Source organism: Micromys minutus (assembly GCF_963924665.1).
Source record: "Micromys minutus genome assembly, chromosome: 10".
Lineage (NCBI taxonomy): Eukaryota > Metazoa > Chordata > Mammalia > Rodentia > Muridae > Micromys > Micromys minutus.
The window spans coordinates 47716102-47736265 of NC_137979.1; the positions used below are offsets into that span (position 1 = coordinate 47716102).

The following is a 20164-nucleotide window of genomic DNA, read 5'->3' on the forward strand; positions in this document are numbered from 1 at the left end:
AGAAAAGCTGGGGGCTTGAGCCAGGAGCCCTAGCGGCAGACACCAGGGTTGGTCAGCTCCGCATGATGAGTCTCCGGCTCTACAGCATCCTGCTCGCCGCTGTGGTCTCTGGAGCTCGGGGCTGGGGCTACTGTGAGTGATGGTCTCAGAGGCAGGTGGGATTTGGTGCAGGGGTCTGGAGCTTGCAGGGCGAGTCCTGCACCGCATTGCGGCTGGGTGGTCGCTGGTCCTTCCTGCACGCGCCAGCTCGCTCCCATCTTTTCCTGCCTCTCCCCAGCGCTCCGCAATGCAGCTCTGAGGCTGCTGCGCGCGCGCTGCTGTCTGGGACTGGTCTGTGATCTGAGGAACCAGTCAGCCCAGGGGATTTGGAGCTGTTAATCCAAGCGGGAGCCGGTGCCTGGGTTTGAGGTTAGGGTTGGCTATAAATGCAGTACTGGCGACCCAGGCTAGAGTTGAGGCTTTCCCCTAAGGGGTTGGGGCTAGAATTGGGAGCTGGCCCCGGGACTAGGTAGGGTTTGTGGTTGAGGCTGGATTTTATGGCTAGAATCCAAATAGGAGTTTGTGACCCTGACTAAGGCCAAGGATGACGCTAAGAATGGGATTGGGGCGGGGGTAGATTGGGAGTAAGGTCTGAATCGGGGATTGGAGCATGTTTTAGTGAGGGGGTGCTGATGAACGGAAGTGATGGTAAGGCTGGGGTTAATTTCATGTTCCGAGGCCCATTTAGGTTTTAAATACGCTGAAGTTTGGAAATTATTTTTAAGTGAGCACCGAGCCAGGCAGGCACTGGGCTAGCAAGGATCTGGCTTTAAATCTATAGATGGAGGCATAGAGTTACCCTAAGAGGAAAAGGCAAACTCCCCTGAGGGAGTAGCTGTTGCTGAAACCCAGGTTGAGTGCATGGCTTTAAGGTAGGGCTGAGTCAGCCACAGGAGGGCAGTGAAGAGGTACTTTAACTGCTAAGTGGGCACAGCCTTTGGAAGAAGGGTCACACTAATAAACTCAACTTTTCACCCCCACTCGCAGATGGCTGCAATGAGGAGCTGGTGGGACCTCTGTATGCACGGTCTCTGGGGGCTTCCTCCTACTATGGACTCTTTACCACAGCCCGCTTTGCCCGGCTACACGGTGAGCTTAACCAACCAGGGAGGGGAAGAGGACTCCAGAAAGCTGAGAGAAGATAATGGGTGGTAAAAGTCCTTGCCCCTTTTGTAGGCATCAGTGGATGGTCGCCCCGGATTGGGGACCCGAATCCCTGGCTCCAGATAGACTTAATGAAGAAGCATCGAATCCGGGCTGTGGCCACACAAGGAGCCTTTAATTCTTGGGATTGGGTCACACGTTACATGCTGCTCTACGGGGACCGTGTGGACAGCTGGACACCATTCTACCAACAAGGGCACAACGCGGTACTCTCGGTGCCCAGGCGCACATACTTGGGGAGCCTTCCCCAGCTCTGGGCCCTGGGCTGGGCACTAGCCTGAAGGGAAGGGGAGGGGACAGCATGAGGCAAAGGTGAGGACTGTACTCTTGGAATTTAGTCAGCTTGGACTGTTTCTCGCCAATCACAAGGTTTAACAGAGTTGAAGGTTAAACCTAGGCGAGCTTCCTGATGGCCGTGACATTAGATTTTTCTCTTTGAAGAAATAATTGGACACTCTAGACCAGGAAAACTAGTCCTGTGTGATCATGGAGACCTGGGGACAGAGTAAATTGTTGTTACTGCTCCAGTCAAGGTTGGGGAGGTTTGAAGCCATTGCTGCCAGGGAAGCTGAGGGTGGGGGGCATGGTTGCTACTGTTTCCATTCCCCACAGACCTTCTTCGGTAATGTCAATGACTCCGCAGTGGTGCGCCATGACCTGCACTACCATTTTACGGCTCGCTACATCCGCATCGTGCCACTGGCCTGGAACCCTCGCGGCAAAATCGGCCTGAGGCTGGGCATCTATGGTTGTCCCTACAGTAAGGCTGTGGAGGCCAGGGGGTGGGGGTGAAGATCCTGAGGGGGACCATCTCCCTGGTCCCCCGCCCACCCACGGTCCTTTGCACAGCATCCAACATCCTGTATTTTGACGGCGATGATGCCATCTCATACCGCTTCCAGCGAGGTGCCAGCCAAAGTCTTTGGGACGTGTTTGCTTTTAGCTTCAAGACAGAGGAAAAGGATGGGCTGTTGCTGCACACCGAGGGCTCCCAGGGGGATTATGTGACACTTGAACTGCAAGGGGCACATCTGCTGCTGCACATGAGCCTGGGTGAGTTTCAGAACCCCACAGGGCTGCCCTGCCTCAGCCTGGTCTTTCCCATTAACTGTCTGAATTCAACTACCCTTCTGTAGCGCTTGGGGCTAGCAAAACAGCGGGCTTAGAGTCATGAGAACTGGATTTGGTTTACCAACTGTGTGGTAACCTTGAACAAGGCATCATAAGTGCTTACAGACACACAAAATGATTTTTGTATCTCCTTTGCTTTTCATAACACCCGTGGAATGAGAAATAAGGCAGCGGCCTCCTCTCCACTCTAAGCTTTGCCTGGGTCCTGGGCAGCTTCTACTCTGTGTTGAGAGTTGCTGCTGCCATGGGAGCTAGAGCCTGCTAGAGTTCTCACTCTGTCCTGCACTGCCCTTAGGCAGCAGCCCCATCCAGCCAAGACCTGGACACACCACAGTGAGCGCGGGTGGCGTTCTTAATGACCTAAGCTGGCACTATGTGCGGGTGGACCGATATGGCCGAGATGCAAATCTCACCCTGGATGGTTATGTCCACCGCTTTGTGCTCAACGGCGACTTTGAAAGGCTGAATCTCGAAAATGAGGTAACCAAGGAGTGGGGTACCATTTTGGGGGTGTGACAATAAAAAATAAAAACTGGGGGAATCCACTCCCCATCCTACCCAACGGGCCAGAGTCAGTTCTTGTCATTGTTCTGGTCTTCACCAGAAATCTATTAAGATGAGTCTAGAAATCCAGATTTGGGATACAGGGGGGAAAGTAAAAAAGTGTCCCCTAGTCTCCTCCCACAATTTTGTGCAGTTGATAAAGACCCTATCTCTATCTGCATTTTAAGTATTTAGGGCAGACCATTTGGCCTGCTGAAGGCTTGCAGCCAACTAGTGTTGATGTTAAGGCTTAAGTCTGAACACAGCTTTAATACTTACCCTGTGTTCCAAGTCTTTCTGAAGTCAGACCTAGTACCCTACAGGGGTGGGGGGAAGGTACTTACTGTGCATGCGCATAGGAAAGGCAGGTGTTCCCTTAAACCCAGCAAACTCTCTTTGACTGCTTCCCACAGATATTCATCGGGGGTCTAGTGGGCGCAGCACGTAAGAACCTGGCCTACCGCCATAACTTCCGTGGCTGCATAGAAAACGTGATCTACAACCGGATCAACATTGCTGAAATGGCGGTGCAGCGCCATTCGCGGATCACCTTTGAGGCCAGTGGGCAGGGGGATCTGGGAGGTCAGGGACACTAAAGCCACTTGGAAAGCCAAGAGGCAGAGAGAAAAGAGGTTTTGTTGGGGATGAGACCCACTCTAAACGGTCAGATTCTCAGATGTGCGGGGAGTGCCACGAACTCAGAGATCTAAGTACCACTCACCCCTTAGTTAAGCTGTGACCCGGTCCAGTCGCTAGCTAGACAATGAGGAAAATGAGGAGCAGAGGCTGAGAGTAGTTTGACCAGGAGCATGTGACTCCGAAGTGACAGGGTAGTCACTGAACGGCCTGTCGCTGGAAGTCTTTTGATAAGCTTTTCCTCTTTGGTCGACTCGGGAGCTTGTGCGCATGCTCCACAGTCTTTGGGCTAAATTTGGCTTGCGCTCTATGATATTGCTCTTAGCACTCTGAGAGGGAAATGCTTTTGCTTTGTGGACATTGGGATTAGCAACAAAAAGCAAACACGGAGTGGGGTGGGGGAGTCTGAAAGCAGGCTTGTTTGAGTCTCTTCCACAAACATGGACATATTTGCACGGGATGGAAGGACCACAGTTATCTCCGCTAATACTTAGGGAGTATTTCAACTGGGTCTTAAACCCAGTGAGAATATTGATTGTGAGTCTTGATGCATCCATCCATTCTACTCTAGGGTAATGTGGCTTTCCGGTGCTTGGATCCCGTTCCACACCCCATCAACTTCGGAGGCCCTCACAACTTTGTCCAAGTGCCTGGCTTTCCCCGCCGAGGCCGCTTTGCAGTCTCTTTTCGCTTCCGCACCTGGGACCTCACAGGGCTGCTCCTTTTCTCCCGCTTGGGGGACGGGCTGGGTCATGTGGAGCTGATGCTTAGTGAAGGGCAAGTCAACGTATCCATCGCGCAGACTGGTCGCAAGAAGCTTCAGTTTGCTGCTGGTGAGGGCCTCTCGGGAAGGCAGGAGCAGACTAGAAAAGGGTGGGATCTGGAAGAAACGGGTACTCTCCGGTTCTGGGGGATTCCTGAAGTGTAATAATGGGGTGCACTTAGACTGCTGTTGGGATCCAGAGTGGGGCTGCTGGTTCCCCATTCAAGACCATCCTCTCTCTGGGCATGGTGGTTTATGGTAATTTATGCCCATAATCTCAACGTCTGTGAGGCCAAGACAGGAAAACCTCAAGTTTGAGGTCAGTCAGGACTACATAGTGAGTTCTAGGCCAGAATACAGAGACCCGGTCTCAACAACACAGCAAGGGGGCTGGAACCCTGCTTGGGTGTTGTGCAAGAACCGTAAGTACTATTAGCTACTGAATCGCTCTCCAGCCCCCTGTAATTCCACAAGGATCCAACTCCCTCTTCTGGCGTCCCAGGGTACTGCACCCATGCACAGACTTTAAAACAAAAAGAAGGGGTGGTGTGGGATGGAGAAAACAAACCAATCTTCTTATATTCTGGTTGCTGCCTCCAGCCACTCACTCCATCCTCCTTTCTTGTTCAGGGTACCGCCTGAATGATGGCTTCTGGCACGAGGTGAACTTTGTGGCGCAGGAAAACCATGCGGTCATCAGTATTGATGATGTGGAGGGAGCAGAGGTCAGGGTTTCATATCCACTGCTGATACGCACAGGGACTTCATACTTCTTTGGTGGTAAGTGAGGGGTGACTTTGCCCTGTCTCTGGGTGGGGAGGTCCTATTTCAGTTCTGTTGGGGCTACATGGAGTATTGGCAAGATCAAGCTTCCTTTCACCTCTAGGACCTCAGGGTGTAGGTCCTTGCCATTATTTGCACTTTGATTATTGCATCTTTTCATTTCTTGGCATTTCCCCAGTGAGGGGGGTGTGGCTCGGGGGGCATGAATGGGGGAGCTCTCCTGGGAAGGACCTCACAGGTGTGGTTGCTCCAGGTTGTCCCAAACCAGCCAGTCGATGGGGCTGTCACTCCAACCAGACAGCATTCCATGGCTGCATGGAGCTGCTCAAGGTGGATGGTCAACTGGTCAACCTCACTCTGGTAGAGTTTCGGAAGCTTGGTTACTTTGCTGAGGTCCTCTTTGACACATGTGGCATCACAGACAGGTATCTAGAAGGTTCTCTCCCTAACAAGTGACCCCCGACCCCAAAGCTTGATTCCAGTTTTCTTTTTAAAATAGTCTCCCTTCTGCTATGTCCATACCTTCTCTCTCTCTCTCTCTCTCTCTCTCTCTCTCTCTCTCTCTCTCTCTCTCTCAGACACACACACACACACACACACACAGAGTGTCTTCCTTCACCTCTTTTCCCTTTCTTCCTGTAAAGTTCCAGGTACCCAGGATTGAAAGAAAGTTTCTATTCAGTCCTAAGGTTTTTGTTTGGCAGGGTCTATGTATTTCCCTTTCTTTTGGCAGGAAGAGGACAGTACTTGATCCCTGTAGACTACCTAATGTCCCTGTGTCTGGGGTTGTACCCAGCAGTTAGGTGGGAAGTGAGCCAGGGGCCTGGTCCTTTGGGTAGCTGGTCCCAAGCCTCTTTCCCTGTTGCTGACCCCTCCCCCCAGATGCAGCCCTAACATGTGTGAGCATGACGGACGTTGCTATCAGTCTTGGGATGACTTCATCTGCTACTGCGAACTCACTGGCTACAAGGGAGTTACCTGCCATGAACGTAAGCTGGGTGGTATTGGGGACCAGGGGAAGGTTGTTGGGGATCAGGAAGCTGCTAGGGACAGCAGAGATGACCATTCTTCCAGCCTCCTAGCTCCACAATTGCCTGTTTCCTCATTAGCATTGTATAAGGAGTCCTGCGAAGCCTATCGCCTCAGTGGGAAATATTCTGGAAATTTCACTATTGATCCTGATGGAAGTGGACCCCTGAAGCCATTTGTAGTGTATTGTGATATCCGAGGTAAGTGGCTTGGTGGGAGGATTGATTAGGCAATGTAGGAGACCTGGGGGGTCAGAGAAGCTGTAGGAGGGGTCAAGATGAAATTGAAATGGGAGTAAAGGGTGGTGTAGAAAGGAACACATAAAAATATGTAATGTAGCCTTACAGATAAATTCCCACTTCTGGCCATTCTAGCAACCTCATCTCCATCCTCCAATGTGGGGGGCCCAAGGCCGCAGTGAAGTGGATGGCCACTTTTATTGGCTCTAGCTAGGTTGGTAAGGAAGGAGACAGAATGTTCATGTCCAGCCTCTTCTTCTTTCAGAGAACCGAGCGTGGACAGTTGTGCGGCATGACAGGCTGTGGACCACTCGAGTGACAGGTTCCAGCATGGATCGACCCTTTCTGGGGGCCATCCAATACTGGAATGCCTCCTGGGAGGAAGTCAGTGCTCTGGCCAACGCTTCCCAGCACTGTGAACAGTGGATCGAGTTCTCCTGCTACAATTCCCGGCTGCTCAATACTGCAGGTTGAGGCTGGCGGCCGGGAGGGCAAGGCATAGCTGGAGGAGAGCCTTGGGTGGGGGTAAGGTCAGGGCTGCTTGTACCTAGGAATGAGAAACTCAGAGGCAGATGGAGAGGCAGGGACTGGAAGCTGCTCGGTGTCTTCCCCAGGAGGTTATCCTTACAGCTTTTGGATTGGCCGGAATGAAGAGCAGCATTTTTACTGGGGAGGCTCCCAGCCTGGGATCCAGCGATGTGCCTGTGGGCTGGACCAGAGCTGTGTGGACCCTGCCCTGCATTGCAACTGCGATGCTGACCAGCCACAGTGGTGAGGACAGGAGGGCAAGGTTCTCAAGACTCTAGGGGCAGCTGAGGGGCAAGGTTGAGTCACTGCATCCTATTCCCACAGGAGAACAGACAAGGGGCTCCTGACCTTTGTAGACCATCTGCCTGTCACTCAGGTAGTGGTAGGTGATACAAACCGCTCCAGTTCTGAAGCTCAGTTCTTCCTGAGGCCTCTGCGCTGTTATGGTGACCGTGAGTGCCAGATTTCTTTGGTATGCCTATCCAGTATCGACTGTTTCCAAAACCTAGAGCATCTGACCCACTGGGGATGAAGCCATATGGCCAGATGCTCCTGCTGTGACCTGACCCTTACCTTTGTTGTTTTTCTGCACCTTATTTATTCATTCCACATCTTAGTCTCTCTTCAGTCTCCCCAACTCTCCCCGCTCCACCCTCCCACTGAGGTTCCTTTACTCATCCACCCTCCAACTCCCTTGACAAGGCCTTCCTCACTCTGTTTTTGCAGGCAATTCCTGGAACACCATCTCCTTCCGCACTGGAGCTGCATTGCGTTTCCCTCCAATCCGTGCCAACCACAGCCTTGATGTCTCCTTCTACTTCAGGACCTCCGCTCCCTCAGGAGTCTTCCTAGAGAACATGGGGGGTCCTTTCTGCCAGTGGCGCCGACCTTACGTGAGAGTGGAACTCAACAGTGAGTGGGCAGGCCAGGAGGAATGTAGATAGAGATGGCTGAGGGGGCTGGGTTAGGGAACAAGGCAGTCAGTTACCCTTTTGAAAGGTGGCAAGAAGAGGATTGGACATCACTCTTGGTCCTAGACTTATTGTCTTGGTGTCTAGCTATGTGGCCAGAGACACTTGGGTACATACTCTGCTTCTGTGAGCCCTTAGCCCCTTATGAAAAAGGGAGCTGGGCTCTCGAGATCTCAAACATCTCTAATTAGCTGTTTCTAGCCTAGGCATGGAGCTGGGAAACTGACTGCAGGAAATCTGTAAAACTGGAGAACAGATTGTGTGGTTTTAAGCCTTTTGTAGATTTCTGTCATAGGCTGTGAACAGAGTGGAGGTCTATAGGGGAATCCCTTTAGGTGAGGAGATTGTACTGGACAAGAATACTGTGAGGGACCTAGGGGATTGAGCTCCCCTTTACTCCGTATCTACTGTCATGCTGTCCAGCATCCCGGGATGTGGTCTTTGCCTTTGATATTGGCAATGGGGATGAGAACCTGACAGTGCATTCAGATGACTTCGAGTTCAATGACGATGAGTGGCATTTGGTGCGGGCTGAAATCAATGTGAAGCAGGCCCGGCTGCGAGTGGATCATCGGCCCTGGGTGCTAAGGCCCATGCCCCTGCAGACGTACATCTGGCTGGAGTATGACCAACCCCTCTATGTGGGTAAGCAGAAACCCAGGAGCAGACAGAGAGCCTCCATGACATCCCTACACTCTCATGGACCATGTTTCCAGGAAACCCATGTTCTAACCCTCTCTGCCTGAGTGAACCAAGGGGCCTGTATCTCCTTTGCTCTCTTAAACCCTAGTCCCTCCTTCTAGCCCCCTGGGCTCCCTTCCCACTCATAGTACTTATTCCTGTCTCTGGCTCTACAGCCATATTAGGGGAGCTCTTGGGATGTTATGCCATTGAGGTACACCCCCAGCCTCAGCCTCTCCACTTACTCCTGACCAGGGTCTGCAGAGCTTAAGAGGCGCCCTTTTGTGGGCTGCTTGAGGGCCATGCGTTTGAATGGAGTGACTCTGAACTTGGAGGGCCGTGCCAATGCCTCTGAGGGCACCTTCCCCAACTGCACGGGCCACTGCACCCACCCGAGGTTCCCCTGTTTCCATGGAGGACGCTGTGTGGAACGATACAGCTATTACACATGTGACTGTGACCTCACAGCTTTTGATGGGCCGTACTGCAATCACGGTCAGTGCTGCTGGTTACGAGGGACAAAGGTGGGGTGGGGGTGGGGATGACAAGCAGCCTTAGGGCATGATGGGAGTTTAGAGGGAAGGGAAAAGAATACAAGTAGACAGTCATGGAAAATGAGAATTGTCAGGACACTTCTGAGCTCTTAAATGGGGCTTTCGGGCATTTAAAGATGCTAGGTAACCCAAGTCATAATGAAAAACGGAGTGACGGTAGAGCTAGCTGACACAAGAACCCCAACCTTAGGCAATGACTTCCATTTTCCCACTATTGTCAAGGTCACACAGGCTGCTCCCAGACCCCACGCACATCTACTTTGTGTATGTGTAGATGTATGGTGGTGCATGCACATGTGTACGAAGGCCAGAGGTTAACCTCAGGTGTCGTTTCTTGGGTGCATCTAATTTGTGTTTTCAGTCAGGGCTTCTCACTGGGACCTGGAACTCAGTGATTAGGGAGGCTAGCTGGACAGTGATCCTCTTGCCTTGGCCTCGCCAGCAATGGGATTACAAGTGTGTGCCATCACACCTAGCTTTTTGTGTGGGTGCTAAGGATTGAATCCACGTCCTCACACTAGTACAGCAAGCACTTGACCAACTGAACAAGTGTCCTAGCTCTGGTACTGACTTTGGCTTCACAAAACATTTCTCCCCTGGCCATTTCCTGTCTGACCTATCACTGAATTCCCAAAACATGTCTACAAGCTGATTCTTGGTTGAGGTGAAGCTTAAAATTCAACATATCCAGACTCTATGGCCCAAGGTAGTCTATGAGACAAGTGGCAGGTAGGTTACTGTGGGTGGAGTCTGGTAGCCAGGGAGATACAGGGAGTATAACACATAATTGGATGGAGTCAAGATATCTCAATTCTAATCTTGGCCATCCATATAACCTCATCCTTGGGGGAAGTTACTACCCATCTTTAGGGTTCAGTTTCCTCATCTGTAAATGCAGGGCTGAGATCAGATAATCTTTCCAGTTTCTTAGACACCATTATTCTTCTATTTAGTGCTAGATGGAGTGGTGTGGGCCTTTAATCCAAGCACTTGACAGGCTGGCTGAGGCATAGGATTATAGGATTATAAATTTGAGCCACAAAGTGAGACAGTATCCCCAAAATTGAAGGGGGGGGAAGCAAACAGTGGCAGATATAGGTGTGCGTATGGGTTGGGGTTGGTGACATAACAACCCTTTGGACTTTTGACTGAGAAGTCTGAAGCCTTTGCCTTTTATCTCTGCTCCAGATATTGGTGGATTCTTTGAGACTGGCACATGGATGCGCTATAACCTCCAGTCAGCACTGCGCTCTGCAGCCCAGGAGTTCTCTCACATGCTGAGCCGGCCAGTGCCAGGCTATGAGCCTGGCTATATTCCAGGCTACGACACTCCGGGTTATGTGCCTGGGTACCATGGCCCCGGGTACCGTCTACCTGAGTACCCAAGGCCTGGCCGGCCAGTGCCAGGATATCGGGGGCCTGTCTACAATGTTACTGGAGAGGAGGTCTCCTTTAGCTTCAGCACCAGCTCTGCTCCTGCAGTCCTGCTCTATGTCAGCTCCTTTGTTCGTGACTACATGGCTGTGCTCATCAAGGAAGATGGTAAGTCCTCCATGGTGATCTCCCTCCAGGTGCCCCAGCTCCCATAGATATCAACTAATGCAAAGACCCAGACCTTTAGAAGATGAGGGGTTGTGGAAGCCGAGAGAAGAGCCCATGTTCTTTCTCCCACCCTACAGGGACCCTACAGCTTCGCTATCAGTTGGGCACCAGCCCCTACGTGTACCAGCTCACCACCCGACCAGTGACCGATGGCCAACCCCATAGTGTCAACATCACCCGGGTTTACCGAAACCTCTTTATCCAGGTACAGGTGGAAGGGGATGGGCTAGTGTTTAAATCTCATAATCCTAGCTATGGCACCAAGAAAATGTTACATAATTACATCTCTGAAACACAGTTCAGTATACAAGGGATTTTTCACATATATCACAATCAGCTCTATGAAGTAAATGTGGCTGAAATTATTCTGAGCTTCACTTTACAAACCAGTAAACAGGCTGAAGGAGGTAAAGTGCTTTACTCAAACTAGCAGGAGATACTGATGTAGCTTAGTTGATAAGAGTGCTTGTCTACTAGGCATGAAACCCTGGGTTCCATCCCCAGCATCGAATAGCTTGGGCATGTCAGCCAGGGCTATATAGAGACCCTTCCTCCTACGCCCCCTCCCCCCCAAAAAAAGTCAGACCACTAGCAAACTACAAAGCCAGGGATTCCTGTTTGCATCATTTGTCAAATATTACCTCTGGGCCCAGGAGTTCATTCATTTTAGCAAGGCTAGTTTGGGCAGAGTAAATTCCTTTATGGTCTTAGCTATGTTTTCCTCCCTCCCGCACTTCTACCCCAGGTGGACTACTTCCCGCTGACAGAACAGAAGTTCTCTCTCTTGGTGGACAGCCAGCTGGACTCACCCAAGGCTTTGTATCTAGGGCGTGTGATGGGTAAGCTGCTTGTGATGAATCTGGGGAGAGCCACAAGTGAGAGTGGAAGCAGAAAGAGCAGTGAGGGCAGTGGGAGGGGAATGGAAGAGGGGCAAGGCTTCTGGGTAAATCCAGATGCCTCTTTCTCGGCCGCTTCTCTCTCAGAGACAGGAGTCATTGACCCAGAAATTCAGCGGTACAACACCCCAGGTTTCTCAGGCTGCCTGTCCGGTGTCCGATTCAACAATGTGGCTCCTCTCAAGACCCATTTCAGAACCCCTCGCCCCATGACTGCTGAGCTGGCAGAGGCCATGCGGGTTCAAGGAGAACTGTCAGAATCTAACTGCGGAGCTATGCCACGCCTTGTTTCTGAGGTGCCACCAGAGCTTGATCCCTGGTACCTGCCCCCAGGTAAGTCCCTAGACACAGGTGAAGATGGGGGGGGGGTGCAGTGATTAGAAATGGCTTTGAATACAGAGGCAGTGTCTCTCTTTTTTTAAAGATTTATTTATTATATAAGAGTACAGTGTAGCTGTCTTCAGACACACCAGAAGAATGTTTCTAAAGAAAGCAGAAGAGGGCATCAGATCTCATTACAGATGGTTGTGAGCCACCATGAGGTTGCTGGGATTTGAACTCAGGACCTCTGGAAAAGCAGTCAGTGCTCTTAACCACTGAGCCATATCTCCAGCCCGAGGCAGTGTCTCTTATCAGCCTTTTCTTCTCTTTAGATTTCCCATACTACCATGACGACGGATGGATTGCCATACTCTTAGGTTGTAAGTAGCACTGACCATAAACCTGACTTCCCAAGACCACCTTGCCAGCATCCTGGGTGGAAGGAAGTGTTAGCTATGAGACAGCAAGAAGGATGAAACAGGCTATGCTTACATCAGTATATAGCTGGGGGAGGACTGGGCAACTATAAATTTTTAATCAAAATGAAATATTAAAATGCAGTCCTAGTTACAGGATGAGAAAAAATAGAGATGTAGTAACATCTAGAGAAAAAGAAATTGGAGAAGCCATCAGAGTAAAGTGAGCAGTGGATAAGCCAAGAATTCAGATATTCTAGACAGAGTCATGGCCTGCCACAGTTATATATTTGCCATACACAGGTGTACATGATGCTTTGGCCAAGTGTGTATGTGTGTACCCCAAAGACCTTCCCTAAGTTGTTCCTTTTCTCCCATTCAGTTTTGGTGGCCTTTCTGCTGCTGGGGCTTGTGGGAATGCTGGTGCTGTTCTATCTGCAAAATCATCGATACAAGGGCTCCTACCACACCAACGAGCCCAAGGCCACCCATGATTCCCAACCTGGCAGCAAAGCTCCCCTACCTCCCTCAGGCCCTGCCCAGGCCCCTGCCCCCACTCCAACTCCCACTCAGGTTCCGACCCCAGCCCCAGCCCCAGCCCCAGCCTCTGGCCCAGGACCCAGGGACCAGAACCTCCCCCAGATCTTGGAGGAGTCCCGGTCTGAATGAGTCACAAGGGCTTCAGGGACCAAGGCCAACCCCACTAAGCCCCCTCAGTTCCTGCCTCTCTCCTCCCCTGCCAGGGACATTTGGCTCTTCTTAGCAGAGCTCTGTTCACCAGGAGGATTCCCCTCTTGCCAAGTTTGGTGCACAGAGCTACAGATGGGACCAAAGGGAGTGGCCGAGCCTCACTGCCTAAACCAATGCCCTGCTCCTCCCCACACAATCCCCCCCCCCCCCCCCCAGCTCCTGGCTGTTTGCCTGCCCTACAGGAGAAAGCTTATGGAGCTCGTGGAGACAGAGCTTTCCTGCCATCTCTGTCCCAGCTGCTGGCAAGGATTAACAACCAAGGGCAGGGGAGATAGATGAATTGCCTCCCTTCCTGCGTACATTATCAGCAGGGACAGATCGAGGGGCTGCACAGGGCAGGGAGGGAGGAGGCTGCTAAAACACACCCTTGAGCCTCCCCCCTGCCCTGCTGACCAGCTGTCTTCCATCTGCTTCCTCTCAGCTGGGGTTGAGGGAAGAACTTCATCATCCCCACCCCCCACCTCGCCCAACCCTTTTTGTTCTTACAGAGACCAAGAGGCCTCAGTTTAGCACTTTAGTACCTCCACCGCTTCACATGCTTTAGCCAAAGCCATAAAAAGCCTGCCAAGTAGAACAAACAATGCAGATACCCTGCCTAGCCAGCCCTCTACTCTTCCACCCCTTCCCAAAATATGCAATTGCCGTGTGTGCCTGTGTGCAGGCCTGGCCCCCTCCAATGCATGAGGAGCCCCCCCTCCGTCCCCTCTGCTCAGAAATGCTGCTGTGTTCACCCAGGAGGTCATATTCTTTATATTTTTTGTTGCAGAGTGTCTCTTTAGAGAACTATATATTACTCTAATTTTTTAAATATCTGTTTATATATAAAAACTCAGTGGGCTGTACTGTGCTGTGCCCAGTTTGTAGTGAGCTCCTTCTGTGTTGGATGTCTCATGAGTCCTGCCAGCCTCTCACCCATGTGCTGGGCCTCCACTCTAGAGCAGGGCAGAGCCCACTGTGCCCTCAACTAAGCAGGTTCAATAAAGCAGAGTCTGTGCGTGGTAGCTGATGTCATGGCCAAGGGTTAACTGGACTCTTCTTAAGGGAACTACTGTTAAGACCTTGGAAATTTCTAGTCTGCAAAACCTATGCATATAAGCCAGGCAGTAGTGGCTCACACCTTTGATCCCAGCACTCAAGAGGCAGAGGCAGATGGATCTGAGTTCAAGGCCAGCAAGGTCTAAAGATGGAGTTCCAGGCAACCAGGGCTACACAAAGAGGCCCTGTCTCCAAAAACCAAACCTATGAATTAGACAGGGGCTTCACCTGGTCACCCCACCTCCCACCCCCACTCCCAGAGGATTGTGGGGATCAGAGCGCTAAAGCTTCTACCCAATCTGCTCCCACACCACCACCTCTTATGCTTCCAGTCCAAGCACGCAGGACACAACTTGCCAAAATGAACTCTGACACTTTATTAGATAAGAGGTCACAAGCCACAGGACTTTAAAGTGCAAGAAATTCACTGGCAATAAAGCCACACGTACGCCAGTTCCCCACCAGTCCACAGCACCTCACTTTATCATTTTATATGACGTGGGGCAGAAGTGGAGAGGAGGGGTGAAACCCGTCATTAAAAATAGAGGACAGCAGGAACCAAGAAGGGGCGTCTGGAGGAGCATGAGTATTATTGGCCTGAACTGTGGAAGGAGGGGCTGCCAGTGATGCTTGCTGAGGGAAGGCTGAGGTCAGTCTAGAGCCAACATGTTTTAAAGCATTCCTCAGGACCAGTCCCTCCTCCACCTGTCTCTGGTTCCCCAGAGAATTCAGAGTCTACAGTTAGGCTTGAGGGTATCCCTGATACACACAACAGACAAACCACTGGCAGATAGAATTGTGGTAGGGACTGGCCCAATTGGGGTGTGGGGAAAGGCTACTGTCACAGGAGCTGTGGAGTGTGAGGTACGCATGTACCTACCAGTGTACTGAAGGAATGTGCATGTGCACAAGCATGCGTGTCCCATGCAAATCTCTAAGAGGCAGTGTGCTGGAAGGGAGCTTGGTTTCTTTGGTGGGAAAAGGGGATGGTTAGCAAGGACCACAGGAGCAGCTCTAGTTCTCCAGGAAAGAAGCCTGTCCCCACTCTAACACTACGTAGGGCAGTCTATATTTTGCATGAGCTCTTTCCAGAACATGCCCCTGTTCTCAGCACACCAGACCCCAGGCAGCTATGCTGACTAGTTTTTGTTCGTGTATCAAGCCAGTTTTGTTCGTTTCTCCTGCCTCTCAGAAGACAGAACTGCAGTATCTTCCCCTCTCCTCTTCCTCCCACAGAAGTGGGATTTGGGCAGGAACCCCACAGACCTTGGGGTTCTCAAATTCCACTCCACTCTAAACCTTCTAAAAGAGAGTTAAAGTGCTTTTGTTCTGTATGAATCCCAGAGAATGGTAGCCTGCCTGCCAGTCTACCCTGCACTGACACCCTTCTAAATGTGCAATGGCACCCTCACCCACCCACAAACACAACCAATAGCAGGTACTACAGACAGGGAGTAAACCAGACCAGCAACATCTCCCTCTAGTCTAGATTAGACCCAGCTACCCTGAAGAAGCAAAGCTGCTCCATGGATAAGCCTCTGAGGAATAGAGGGCCTGAGGACAACTGCAGCTTCACTGATCCAGAGTACTTACTCACAACCAGGCACAGCCCCATGCTCAGCTACAGCCTAGGCATGCTGCCACTAAGCCAGAACTTTGGAAGGAGGTGAGTCACTGGCACATGCTCCTGGGGGCCTGGAAATGCCCTAGTAGCCCCATAACCTATGGATGGGTCTTTTCTCAGGGTCTAGCTGGCTCTCCTATGCCCATATGATGGAGAAACTTAGCTTTTCCCCCAGTACCCTTAAATTCCTGCTGTGATGTCACAGAGACACATCTCTTTGAGTTCTGTCTACAATGCCTGACAGGCTCACCTTTAACCCTGAGCATTTGTAGGCTCCAGGAACCTGGTTTCACTTAGCAATGCCCAACAGCTAGTAACATAAGAACTCTTGATTGAGAAAGCTAAAATGGTAGCACTGGTTGATTCCTGAGGGCCCACAGCTTGGGAGCTGAGGGGGAAAAAAAAAAAAATCAAGCACTGATATCGTCCCAAGCCCACGACCTCCTCCGACATGGAGGTGCAGCTTCTCACATCTGAATGCTCCTGGGAGACCAGGTCTTCACCGCCTGCTTCCCTTCTCTCTGAGGCAGTGTGTCCCCTTGGAATAAAGTGGAGGCCTAGTTTTGTAGGATTGGGCAGGGTTTTAGCATGGAAGACATTGCAGGAGCTGGAGCAGCAGTGGTGTGTGCCGGAAGCGATGACGCAGTGATGCCACAGCACTGGCACTGGGCCCAGAGGGCTAGAAGACGTCCGTTTCCCTTTCAATGCCCACGTACTTGAGGGCATCAGCTTGGCTGTACCTATCCCAGGGCAGGGAGGAGGAACCAGGTTACTCTGTGACTGACAAGATGGGGTCCCCTCCTATTTCCCTTCCACCCATTTTCCAGCAGCCATTTGAAATGTTCCTGGCCTCCACCCGCTGCAGCTGCTGTAAGCCCCAAATCTATTCCAACAGCCACTCCTGCCTCCTTCCCAACCACCTTACCTATAATCAAAGAAGAGCTCTTCACCAGCCTGAATTGCTCTCTGGGCAAAGATCCCAATGCGGTGATCTCCATTCACCATGACCACTGCAGAGAGGAGAGGACAAACCTAGGCTAGCTTCCAATCCTTCCTAGTTAACTACACTGCAAGCTTGTGCTCAGGAGAATTCTGGGCTGATTTTCTCCAAATTCCCAAATCAGATCAAATGGAAACACAATGTAGTCATGAAGGCAAACACTTATTTCTGCTTTTGACTTTGCAATCACAGCAGTGAGTTTGGGGAAATGGTGACCTTTTAAATCATGGTTGTGGGAACACATCTTTAATGTAGTCAGTGGAAAAGGCCGAGTAAGAAAGAAGAGGCCTAAAATGATGGCAGACAGGCATCAAGAGTCTCCTTGGAAATCAGTTACTCAGCAGTGAAAGTTGAATTGACGGCTACAAATCACAGAACATGAGGAGCTCACTCAGCCCACCCGCTTCCTAGGCTCCTGAAGACTCACTCACCTTTGGCATAACAGTTGGGGTTCACTGAATGGTTTGCAAAGCGGATTTTGTTTCCTTTCCGGGTAGCATCCACTACAAAATCTACATGACATAAACCAAAGAAAATCATGAGTGTCCCAGGAAACTCTGTACTTTGGGGGAAGGGGTACAAGGCCTAACTCTGTGGCCCAGGATGGCCTAGAACTTACTGTAACCCTCATGCCTTAGCCTCCCCAGTGCTATGAGTACAGGTATGTACCACTGGGCCCAGTTTTGTTTGTTGAAGACAGGATCTCCTGTAGCTCAGGCTGGCCTCAAATTTGTGGTAGTTCTCGTTCTACCCTGTCAAATGCTGGGATTACAAGCATGAGAAATGTGCCTAGCTTCAATCCTCCACTTCTTTAAACTTTAGGATCGGTTAAGTGATAACAGAAACAATTTAGTCTAATGGGAATGTCAAGCCCAGAATAGTAACAAGAGATGGGAAAAGCCCACCTTGCCTCCTCATGTGGGAGCACCCCCTGTGGGTCCTCCCTCTGAACTCTGATCTCCTCCCACCTACTGGTTAGGGTAGCTTCTCAAGTAAAAGTGCCCACTGTTCCCATTCCAAACACAACTCAGAAATGAAGCAGAGCCAATGAGGCTTCCAAGCTCAGCTGAGCATTCTGCTTGAAGAATCTGTTGAAAGAGTCAGTGCTGATTTGAACTTGGATCACAGCAAAGGCTGCTTAGTGTAAAGACTTGCACATGATCACCTTGGTATAGAAGGCCATGCCATACCATTGTTGAGGTTGAAGAGGAAGCTGGACATATATTTATCATAGACCTTCCCTCGTCGATCAGCCTCATCCTGAGAGATGAGCTGGAGGAGGAAACAAGAAGAGTGTGTCATGCCTGCTGTAGGTATGACACTGTCTGAATTGGGAAGTGCAGGAGAGAAAGACTCTGCTAGCCCCATCTCCACCCAGAGCTGACCAGGGTGAAGGCTAGAGAGAGCCAGACATCAACACTTGACAAACAGTGGTTTGTTTCAGGATTGCAAACAGTTCTGTGGGATCCCCTGAGAGGCCACATGAAAACTGGGCTGAGTTATTTAGAGATTAATTCACAGAAGCCTAACCCACAGAAAGTCAGAGAGTTTCTTGTCAGTATCTTCCAAGTAAGAACATGAGCGGAACCTGAACACTCACCTCACCACAATATTCAGAAATGAATTCATTCTTCTGCACAGACTCCTTGATGAAGGTGCCCCATCCGGCCACATCGGAAGGGGCCAGCAGCAGGTGCTGGGGGAGAGGGAGGCAAGCCTTAGATGGCAGGCGGGTTGAGTGGGTGTGAATGCTTAAAGTGCACGTGTGTGACGGGGGCAGGTGGAAAGAACTACCAACTGTCAGGGGAACCTGAAAACAGAAAAGGTCCAAACCATTTCGCTCTTGAGGGGTAAGAACAAAAGCTGGAAATGGTAAAGGAAACAGGACCTTGGGGACCTCCAGGGCTGAGTCTGGGCGTACACTGTAAGGTAGGCAGGAGCATGGGCTACTCTGGGGCTGCGGGTGGAGGTAAAGGGCTTGTCTCCCATGTGTAGCGATTCAATCCAACACCAAAGGGGAACAGAATGGTACATACCTCTTTGCACCTTTTGGTAGAATGGAAAATTAGATATCTTTGACCACTGACAAAAATCTGTCAAGCACTTTTACATACAACCCACTGAGGGGCCAAAGGAACGATGACACCTGGAACATTTCCTTTTTCCCACTGTGATCTTGACCCAAGAAAAGACCTCACCTTTTTGAGGCCACGCTGGATGCTGCAGTTTTTGCAAGACACCACCTTACAGTCCCAGTGTTCTGAGGCCCCACAGGTGAGGCACAAGTCAGGGTCACACTCACGAACTGCCAAGTAGCAAGGACATTGCTTGGTATTGCACTGAGTCTTACAGCGACAACCAGGAAAGCGATTCTGGCCTGAGTGGGAGATGGGGATGGTTAGGAAGCAGGCCCGCACTGATGCAGTCAGACCCTGGGGGAGATGGGGATGGTTAGGAAGCAGGCCCGCACTGATGTGGTCAGACTCAGAGACAGCAGAGAAGTGAATGTGACATGTCGAGGACTCCTGGCATAACAGGAAAAAGGTTCTTTCCCCTGAACATCTGGCTTTTCCCTTAGACAAGGAAGTGTCTCCTTCAGGGCTCAGGACATGGCTCAGTTGGTAAAGTACTTGCCACGTAAACATGAAAATTTGAATTTGGTCCACGGAACCCCTATGCAAAAGTGGGGCATGGAAACACCTATGTGCTTAGAACCCCAGTGCAGGGAAGGTGCAGACAGAAGGCTTCCTGGAGCTCACTGGCCAGACAACCTAGCTAATGAGCAAGCCCTTAGTTGCAGTGAGAGATCCCATCTAGAAAAACAAGGTAGGTATTTCCTCACAAGTGACACCCAAGGTTGACCTCTGTTCACATACCCATGTGCATGTGTGCTTCCGCAGATACACACACACTATGAACTAATTCCCAACAGACAAAAAGGCAGGTGTGACTAGTATTTATCACCTGGAGATTTCCTAACAGGGTCCCCCTCTCATCCTGGTTGACAGAATTTGGAACCGAGGTTGAAAAAAACCCCAAAGAAAATGAAATCAGTGCTTCTCACAGTAAATCCTCCTCATCAAAACAAGCATCATTTCTGAAATGAACACATCCGCTCTATGCCGTCCTCTGCTGCCCACAGCCCTCAACAGCACGAGCTCTTATCTACTGTGGCTGAGATCACTATCTGTTCCTTGTCAGGTGACAATCACAGCACAGATGCCTGGGTACTGCCCTCTGCAAACCCAGAGGCTGCCTGCCATCCATTGCTTGGCCACAAGCAGGAAAAAGAGGAAAGGTATGTTGGGTAACAAGTGGAGAACTACTTTTCTGCTGATACCACCTACCCTGTCTCCTCCAGATATGGCCGTATGTATTTATGTATTTTTTACTTGATGTATGTGTGTGACCACATATCTACGTGAAACCCATGTATGAGTATCCACAGAGGCCAGAAGA

The 20164-nt window shown here is 50.8% G+C and overlaps 2 protein-coding genes across 6 annotated transcripts in view; one reads left to right on the forward strand and one right to left on the reverse strand.

Moving 5' to 3' along the window:
- Window positions 1-62: 62 nt before the first annotated feature.
- Window positions 63-13735, forward strand: CNTNAP1 (contactin associated protein 1; the record flags this gene model as incomplete). Its single annotated transcript, XM_080924172.1, has 24 exons — window positions 63-132; window positions 1027-1128; window positions 1216-1409; window positions 1816-1963; window positions 2053-2256; window positions 2630-2814; window positions 3291-3434; window positions 4085-4346; window positions 4907-5056; window positions 5313-5484; window positions 5942-6048; window positions 6169-6288; window positions 6593-6796; window positions 6942-7098; window positions 7180-7307; window positions 7582-7767; window positions 8250-8471; window positions 8763-9002; window positions 10250-10603; window positions 10741-10868; window positions 11409-11502; window positions 11647-11892; window positions 12213-12260; window positions 12679-13735. The coding sequence occupies 24 exons, from the start codon at window positions 63-65 to the stop codon at window positions 12963-12965; spliced, it is 4152 nt and encodes a 1383-aa protein (XP_080780298.1). The 3' UTR covers window positions 12966-13735.
- Window positions 13736-14455: 720 nt separating this feature from the next.
- Window positions 14456-20164, reverse strand: part of EZH1 (enhancer of zeste 1 polycomb repressive complex 2 subunit) — a 32111-nt gene continuing 26402 nt past the window's right edge. For all 5 annotated transcript variants that reach the window (XM_080924164.1, XM_080924163.1, XM_080924162.1 and 2 more), the window contains 6 exons: window positions 18904-19082; window positions 18306-18401; window positions 17896-17977; window positions 17137-17217; window positions 16631-16715; window positions 14456-16445 (listed from right to left, as the gene is read on the reverse strand). In XM_080924164.1, the coding sequence (XP_080780290.1) occupies window positions 16385-16445; window positions 16631-16715; window positions 17137-17217; window positions 17896-17977; window positions 18306-18401; window positions 18904-19082 (584 nt within the window). In that variant the 3' untranslated portion in view covers window positions 14456-16384. The remainder of the gene's footprint in view (window positions 16446-16630; window positions 16716-17136; window positions 17218-17895; window positions 17978-18305; window positions 18402-18903; window positions 19083-20164) is intronic.